Source organism: Petaurus breviceps, unplaced genomic scaffold, assembly GCF_028583685.1.
Source record: "Petaurus breviceps papuanus isolate PSGF00001 unplaced genomic scaffold, PetGlider_PUasm1.0 446, whole genome shotgun sequence".
Taxonomy (NCBI): domain Eukaryota; kingdom Metazoa; phylum Chordata; class Mammalia; order Diprotodontia; family Petauridae; genus Petaurus; species Petaurus breviceps.
The window spans coordinates 2,947,876-2,957,130 of NW_027186338.1; the positions used below are offsets into that span (position 1 = coordinate 2,947,876).

Here is a 9,255-nt window from a genome sequence, read left to right on the forward strand (position 1 = left end):
CAAGTGTGTGCGTGCGCGTGTGTGTGTGCGTGCCTGCATATGTGGGGAGGGGACTGGAGGGGAGGGGACAGGAGGGGAGGCCCGCCCCCTCCTCACACCTCTCTCCAGCTGGAGGCTGCATCCGCCCGCAGTTTGACAGCTCGTGGGTGCAGGTGGCCTGGGGCTGGGCAAGGCCCCCCCCCCCCCCCGGTGCCGAGGGGGGGGGCCGGGCCCCGGGGGGGGGCCCGGGGCCCCCCCCGGCCCCCCCCCGCCTGGGGGGCGGGGCAGAGCGGGGGCGCCCCCCCCCCCCCCCCCACCCCCCCCGCGGGGGCAGCCGCGGCAGGTGCCCAGGACGGCGTCAGGGGCGGGGGGGGCGGGGGGGGGGGAGGGGCCCCCCCCCCCCCCAGGTGCCGAGGTGCGGACGCTGGCTCTGAGCGGCGCGCCGGCAGCGCCCCAGGCTCTCACCCGCCCGTGCGTCCTGCCCAATCGCGGGCTCTGCCGCCGCCGCCCCAGGTCCCGGGGGGCAGGAGCAGCCTCTGCCGCCGTCCTGGGAACCTGCCGCGGCTGCGCTGACGGCGCGCCCTGCTAATGGCTGAGCCACGGAGCTGCTCAGTGTGGCTGTAGCGGGCGGGCGGACAGACGGACGGAGTCAGCGACGTGCCAGGAGCCCCGGCGGCCAGAGCTCTCCCGAAGTCAACCGCCTCCTCCCCGCGCGCTGCGCCCAGCCCAGCCCAGCTCAGCCCAGTCCAGGCCAGGCCAAGCCAGCCTTGGCCGCGGCTGCCTTTCCTCTCCTCGCCTCTCCACGCCGTGCCCCCCGCCATGGTGTCCTGGATCATCTCCAGGCTGGTGGTGTAAGTAGGCTTCCTTCCTCCCCGGCTCTTCCCTGGGTCTCCTCTCGCCCGGGGGCAGTTTACATTCCGCTCCGCCCGGCCCCTGCCCGGCCCTGCCGAGTCTCTGCTATTAATACCCCGCGGGGCCGCTAAATTTAGGAGGGGAGGTACAGTAAGGAGCGGGGCTGTGGGCACCGGGAGACAGGAGAAAACAGAAGCAAGGCGGGGCACGCGGGTACTGCATTGGGGAAACAGGGGCAGAGGCGGTGCACCCTGTTTCTGCAGGAAACCGAGTTGCTTGCGGGATCACTTAAAAGGGCTCCCTGCTGCCTGAGGAGGGGACACGGGGTTGGGGGAGACCACGGGCTGGAAAAGATGGATGGAATTCTTTGCCCCTGGGGTGGCAAGAACCTTCCTCCTCGTTTGAGGGCTGCTCCCCCCCCACCCCCTTCCCTCACCCGGGTCTTTGTTTTCCCAGGCTGGGCTTTGTATTTGTTTGTTGGTTTTGAGGATGACGGGGGTCGGGGGTAAAGGAGACTGGGCAGCAATTCAGTCAGTCTATCTGTAAGAGAAATATCCCGACGGGTTTGTCCAGTCCTGCCAACAAGCTTTGTCACGAGAAATTGACAGACTGGGTCTTGAAACTGACTAGGGGGCGCTGCCCAGTGGGGTCTGCCTGGAGACTGGGTGGGGGAGACGGCGGCGGAGGCGGGGCTCTCCTCGTGTGGTGGATTTTTTTTTCCTCCTCTGTTGTTGCTGGGTTTTTATTTTTTTTTTTAATGACCTCTTTATGTCTCACAAAACAGCTAATCGTAGTTTCCCCTCTGTCTGCAATCCCCCACGAGTGGTGGTGAAATCCTATAGCAGGGTACCTACCCTGTTTGAAGCACCCTCGCTGTGACGGGCTCTGGGGTGGGGTGGAGGGGCGACGGCGCTACTTTGGGTGTCTGCAGGAATGTGTCGGACGGGAATGCCTTCCCCAGTGACAGAGCGACAGTGACAATTGGGACCCAAAGAGAGTGGTGTGACTTGAGAGGCTGGTGATGGGGACGCAGAACCAGTGGGGATACACCGGAGGGTGTGTTTCCCCGCCCCAGAGCTTCAGAGGTGGGTGGGTGTCTAGGTCACCTCTCAGAGGCAGCACTGATTCTCTAACGAATTCTTTCTCTTTGGAAGTGGCTTTGGTGGGGCTGCATCTGACATTTTGTCTTGTACGTCTCTGTCTGCATAAATTTCTCCCGCCTGCACAGTTGCAGCCCTGATCTTAAATCTGCCTTTTGGAATTGAAGAAGTCAGCCCTGGGAAGGCCTCCGGGCTTTTTCTTTGTCTGAGGGAAATGTACCATGGGCTCTCTGATACAATATCATTACCTGTATCTTCCGCCGTCTTTCCAGGGCTTTCATTCTAACCTAATAGACCTCCCCCCCCCCCCCCCCTTTTTCTTCTCTCTAATGATATACACCATGTCTGGGAGGGCAGGCCACCACTGCTTAGCGTCTGCCATTTTTCTAGGCTTTCGAGACCAAGATGGGTTGGTCTCTTTCACTTTAAACCCCCAAGTCATTTGATCTGGGCCCATCTGCAGCTGTTGCTAACTGCTGTTAGGTTTGTGTATTATTCCGAGGAGGCATGTTAAATATTTAGACGATTTCATATGGACTGGAGAGCTCCGCATGAATAATACAGGGAAGTACAGCTCTGGGTCACTTAAAAAAAGGGTCTGATTGGAGCTCCTTCTGGCGCTCTGTGGCGCCCTTCTCCCACCAGGAGTGGTTCTGTGATCTTGGCTGCCAGGAGCTTCATGGGTATTGAGAGGGGGCATTTGACCTCTCAAGTATTTTCATCTTGGTGGGAGAGAGGGTTGTGGTAACGTTCCCAACCTGCTCACTATCCTGACCTCCTCCAAAGGACAAGCTAGGAAGAAGGAAAAGGTGTAGAAATGACAGAATCACAGAATTTTGGACCCGAAAGGGACCTTCCCACGGATCTAGTCTAACCCCATGTCCAGAAAGGAATCTTCGTGAAAGCTTCAAATGGCACTTAGACCTTTGGGATGCCATGTGCTAAAATGGTGGTCACCTAGCCTCTGCTTGGAGACCTTGGGTGGGACAATACCCATGCCCACCAGAAACAATTCTTTCCACTTTGTGATGACATTGTTTCTTTCCTGACATCTAGGGATCCAGGGTCAATTTATTCATTGCTCCATATTTTGCCTTCTGGCACTTAATAGAACAAATCTACAGCTGCCCTCATGTGTCCCCAGAGTCTTCTCTTTTATAGGATAAACATGTTGTTCAGTCATGTCTGACTCTTTGTGACTCTGTTTGGGGTTTCTTGGCAGAAGACGCTGGAGTGGTTTGCCATTTCTTCTCCAGATCATTTGACAGATGAGGAAACTGAGGCAACCAGGGTTAAGTGACTCGACCAGGGTCACACAGAATCTGAGGCCAAGTTTGAACTCAGTTCTTCCTGACTCTAAGCCTTCACTCCATCCGCTTTGGGGCACAGGATAAACATACACAGTTCCATAATGGGCCCTCATGTGACAAGGACTCAGAGGCAACTTGGGGGGGGGGGTGAAGTGGAGGTCTTGGTAGCTATGTAACTTTGGTAAGTCACTTAATCTCTGTGTGCCTCAGTTTCCCCAGCTAGAATGGATATGATAACACCTCCTTCCCAGGGTGGTTGTACTTAGCACAATGCCCGGCACGTGATAAGCAATTAATAAATAGATGCCTGTTCCCTTAACATCTTGGTTGCCCTGCTCTGGACACTCTCCAGTTTATCAATGCCTTTCTTAAACTGCGGTGCCTAGAACAATGTTCTGGTCTGCAGGGCTCTCATCTCCTTATTCTAGGAGGCTTCTATGCCTCTCACGACAGCCCCAATTAACTTTTTTGGTTGCCACACCACACTCATGAACTTTAATGGTAACAACAATGCACAATTCTATCATGCTTTGAAGGTGCCCATACTGATGTTCTCACAACAGTAGCTAGCATAACTACCATTATCTCATTTCATAGATGCGGAAACTGAGGCTCAGAGAGGTCAATTGACTTGTCCAGTTAGGAAGTGCCTCACACTGGTGAAGACTGGTCTCAGAATCTGCTCTGTCTGTCAGTCAGTCAGTCAGTCAGTCAACATTCATTAAGAGCCTACTATTGCCAGGTACTGTGCTAAGCATTGGGGGACATAAAAATAAACAAAACACAGGCCAGAGTTGTTTTGACTCTGCCATGGCACTTCTCATGGGTTTGGAGAAGGCCACACAGAGCTTTCTGCTACTGTTCGAAATAAAGATTGGACAGCAACCTGGGAGTCCGTTGGCATAGGGAATTCCCTTCACCAATGCAGGTCAACCCCTTCTCTTTGAGTTGCCTAGAGTGTTAAGTGGTTTGACCAGTCAGTATCGATTGATCCGCTTTGAAGCTCAGCCCTCCTCTGCTTTAAGTCACTTCTCTATCTATTATATGTCATGCTGCCTCTATTCAAAGTGACGTAGTTAAATTATTCATTGGGAGACCTATAGTCAGCAAAGGTGACAGTGGTTTTTCAGGATATTCAGCACAAAATCCAGATAGAAGCAGGAGTTCTTATAGAAGGTGAGGTTCTTGAGATACAGCTATCCCTTCCATGTGGAGACTTTCCCCATCAGGTTTTGATATATCATGGGGTCGGTGTAAGAAATTAAATGGGAATTTGGGGAAAGTTTTGAGGAAACCACAGATGACACATGAAGGCCAGCAGATGACACAGAAAAAGTTTAGAAATTCAAAAATGTATAAAATATATGTATAGTATTGCATAATATCAACATAGTTTATCTTTTGCTTTTTAGAGGGGGGAAGGCAGGGCAACTGGGGCTAAGTGACTTGCCCAAGGTCACACAGAATATAGTTTATCTTAATACTATAATAATTCAGATTTCTCTGAATAAAGAGAGGTATAAAGGGAGGGTCAAAAAATTTTACATGTATTTTCCATATCTCTGGGGCACCGAACCTTTAGCCCCTTGATGTGGAAGGAATAACTGTACTCCTATCTGAGGAAGACCTGATGCCCTAAGGGCCTCAGGGAGGTGGTAGATAACTGGTGTGGAAGAAGCATTCATCCTCCAAAATGAATGATGTGTTCCTTTGTTTTGTTTGTACATACTCATTACAAGGGAAATGGTCATTGGGAAATGACATAGATTTTAGAAAGGATAAATGAAAACATTTAAAAAGAAGAAAAAAGAGTGCTTCCAATAAGATCCAGGGGCACTTTTATTATCAACCAAATAATCTACACCAGAAAAATTAAATGGGTAAAGAATGCATACAGGGCAGGCAAGGACATCAGTTAATCAACAAGCATTTATTTAGCACTTGCTATGTGCTATGTACTGCATTAGCCACTGGGGAAGCCAAATACCAAAGGAAGGTAGTCCCTGCCCTCGAGGAGCTTATATTCTATCAGGAGAAAACAACCTGTACATACATTAATTACATATAATTAATTAGCTTACTTGACACTCCTTAATCTCATCCAGGACCCTTTCTCTCCAGACCAACCAAATTCAATCAATTTTCTTTGAGGAAGGTAGCCTATTTGGCTTAGTTATTACTTAAGTGTTCTCCCAGGTCTTTTGTTATAGTTGAAGTCAGAGTTAGTCTCTGGCCAATTTATTTATGTAAGTATTGAACCCAGGAGTGGAAAACTTCTACCTGCAAAAGTGTAGTTACTTCCCAATAGCATGTGATCCTACTAAAAAATATAATATAAAAATATATGATAAATAAAGAGATAAAATAAAGAAGTAGTATATGTGTATCACATGTGTTCAAATACATATATATATGTATATATGCATTTGGACAGGCAGCCCACTGAGCTGGTCCAGCAATATTTATCACTCTGGACATCACCACAGAGAGAGCGTGAGCTGGGTCCAGAACTGACTAGGAGAAGACGGAGTTGGTCTACCTCTAAGAAATTGTGCTGTGCTTTCAATGGTGCTCTGCTACTCTCTGCAATAGCACCAATATCCTCTTAGGGGAGAGGTACCATGATGTGGTAGATAAGAGGGTTGGATTCATAGTGGAAAAGACCTAGGCTCAAGTCTTGCCTTTGACAGTGACCATAGGCAAGCAGTCTCCTTGGAGAGAGGCCCTCTATCATACTATCACTGTGATGACATGGGCAAGTCACTTAATCCCCAATGTCTCAGGCTGTCTGATTTTAAATCACAGATGAGTTGCCAATATGCATGGGGGAGGGAGTTTCCATACCAGATGATCCCCACATGGATAAAGTCTCAGATCTGGGCCCAAAACAAAACAAATATAAAAAAACATAGAACTGTCTCAGACCTGAGATTTCAAATAAGTGGTAATTTTCTTTAAATGCAGGTCTGACCACATGACTCCCCTACTCAGTCAACTCCAGGGACTTCCTATTGCCTCTAGGATGAAATGGAAATATAAAATATAAATTCCACTTTTTAGCATTTAAAGTCCTTCACAACCTGGCTCTAACCTGTTACGCTTTGGGGTGTAGGAACCCTGAAATGCAAGGGCACAGGGAGGGTCTGCCTTGTAAGAATTCAATCACTCAAGCTTTCTTTCAGTCAGAGTATTGAAGTTTTATTATACCTATGGGAGGGGTAGAAAACACAGCAGTACCAGATTCCAAGAGTCTGCACAATTTAATAGGAATAAGATTGGCATTTTTATACAGAAAAAGACTGTAAGAAGACCTGGATAGGATTAAGGAGTGGCAAATAGCCTGGAGGTGGTCCTGAGAGAGCTCAGAAAGAAGTATATGGATGGGATTAAGCAGTTGGTTTGAATAGAGGCACCAGTCATCTGGGCTACTGAAATGTATGGGAAAATCCAGGGACTGGGTTGCTTTCAAGACCTGGCCTTTTCCTCCTGGGCGTTCTGATCCCCATCAGACCTTATCTTTGAAATCTCATTTGGAGTTTATTTCTTCTCCTGCACTCTGCTGTCCAGCCAAATTGGCCTTCTCTCTGCTCCTCAAAGAGAACACTGTTTACCCTCTCCAAGCCTTTCACCTACCATCCAATGTCAGGAATCCACTCCCTTCTTACTTCTGTCTCCTAGAGTCCCTCTCTTCCTGTAAGACACAGCTCAAGCACACAACCTTTCCTGATTTCCCCAACAACTAGCACTCTTCCTCTCAAACTACTTTGTACTTAGCTACTATGCATTTATTACAAATATAATTTATATTTATTCTCTCCATTTTTATGCTGCATATTTTTATATATGCTTTTTATTTCTTTTCTACTCCCTTCTTAGAATAAAAGTTCTTAAGAGTAGGGGATATGTTGTTCTTTGTAATTATATTCCTGGTGACTAATAGAGTCTGGTGTATAGTTCCTGCTTAATAAATTCTTGTTGACTGATCCAGGAATGTCTACATTTTAAACATCCTCCCTCTAACATATTAGTGACTAGGAAGGGATTTATAGTCTAGGGGTACTGAGAAGTTCATGGTCAGACAACACAACTTGTACTATCATAGGCCAACCTTGAGCCCAGGTCTTTTTGGCTCAGACTTGCTTGGTAATGCTACCTGGATGCAGGTCATGGAGCTCCATGATCTCAGAAGAAACCCAAATGCAGTTGACCCAATAGGCACTGGAACACTCCGAAAGGGTTATCTTCATTTGATAAAGAAGGTGGATATGCAGGCCAGAGGTGTCCTAGACAATATCTTCAAGGGCACTGGTGATAGGAAAAGAAGGTAGGAGGGTCATATAATGAGAATGAAAGATCTCAGAGAAGTCATATTAAAAGAACCAGTGCATTGTGGGTAGATCCTTTATAGAGGATTTATGGAGAAAGCTATAGGCAAGAATCACAGTTTGGGAGAAGATCTAGTTTCTCTTTCTGCTGCCAAGGTCAATAAGTTAATAATGTCATATATCCCATGCCCCATATTTGGTGTCATAGATAGACCTAGGCCTAGATTAGCTCTAGACCTATACCTATACCTCTGAGGCCTAGAAATGACCTCGGAGGACCTGATACTAGTTTATGTATGGAAGGCAGCATGGTACCCTCAGGAAGAGGTCTGATTCCCAGTCAAAGGATCTGAATTTGAATCCTGGGTCTCTCATTCAATATCTATTTGACCTTGGACAATTCACTTAAATTCTTGGCCTCAGTTTCCTCTTCTGTAAAATGAGGGGATTGGAGTAGGTGACCTCTAAGGTTCTTTACAGCAATGTAGCTGTGATGCTGTGACCTTGGATATGTCCTTCACCTCTTAGTGCAATGAAAAAGGGAAAAGGTTTGGAATCTGAGAAGTTGGGTTTGAATCCTAGCTTTGCCCTTTGTTTGCCTGGGTAATTCTGGGCAAGTGACTTCCCCTCCTCAGTGTAAAACTGAAGGGGTTCAGGATACACCAGGTCCAAAATTCCTTTAGCTCTATCCTCTCTATGGAACTATTAAAGGCATAAATAGATGAAAAAAGAGATTAAGAGTAAACTGGACTTTATATTGCCAAGGGGAATGAATGAATCAATGTAGATTGTTAGCATACCTAAGAATTTTAAAGGTGCATAGATCTTATGATACAAAGGAGATTTTCAGGATTTAGCCTTTGAGGCAAAGAAGAAACCAGGTAAGCTTACCCTGGACATACATACACAGGTACAGAGAAGCTATCAGCCTGACTTGGCAAAATTCTAAAATGGTTAATTAAAGAGAAGATTCTTGAAAATCTAAAAAAGAAATCAGTGATCACAAAACCAGTGTAACTTTGTGTCAATCAAGGGCCTACTATGTGCCAGGCACTTTTGCTAAACGCTCCAGCAAGAATGAGTCATTCCACATTAACCTTATTTCCTTTTTATCAGGATTGTCCAGTTACTGATTGGGAAAATGCCATACATGGAGTTTGCCTAGATTTTAGATATTTGGTAAAATATCTCATGTTTTTCTTGTGGAAAAGATGGAGAGATATGGGTGAGATGACAGTTCAATTAGCTGAATCTGGAAGGGGTTAAATGAGCAGACTCAAAAAGTAGTTAATGTTCCCATGTCAGCTTGACAGGAGGTCTCCAGTGGACAGCTCTGGAGACTTCTGCTTGGTTCTGGGCACAGTTATCATTTTTTAACAATGACTTGGATAAAGACATAGGTAGCACGCTTATCAGATTTCTTTTTTTTTTTTTTGCTTTTTCCCCCCTTTTAAAAAAATGTATTTACTTTTAGTTTACAACATTCAGCTCCACAAGCTTTTGAGATTCAAATTTTCTCCCTCTTTCTCCTCCCTCCTCCCCCCATGGTGGCATGCACTCCGATATAGGTTTTACATATACCTTCACATCAAATATTAGTCAAGTTATAAAGAAGAATTAAAACCAATGCAGTGAACAAGGCAAAAGAAACAAAACAAAATGAAAAAGAGAGAGTCAGTAGTGTGCTTC

The 9,255-nt window shown here is 47.0% G+C and overlaps 1 protein-coding gene across 4 annotated transcripts in view; it reads left to right on the plus strand.

The window, feature by feature from the left end:
- Positions 1 to 404: 404 nt before the first annotated feature.
- REEP1 (receptor accessory protein 1) overlaps positions 405 to 9,255 on the plus strand; it is a 146,069-nt gene continuing 137,218 nt past the window's right edge. Inside the window, exon 1 of one of the 4 annotated variants that reach the window (XM_069101061.1) lies at positions 405 to 830. In XM_069101061.1, the coding sequence (XP_068957162.1) occupies positions 799 to 830 (32 nt within the window). In that variant the 5' untranslated portion in view covers positions 405 to 798. The remainder of the gene's footprint in view (positions 831 to 9,255) is intronic. The other 3 variants (XM_069101062.1, XM_069101063.1, XM_069101064.1) reach the window with 3 other exon arrangements.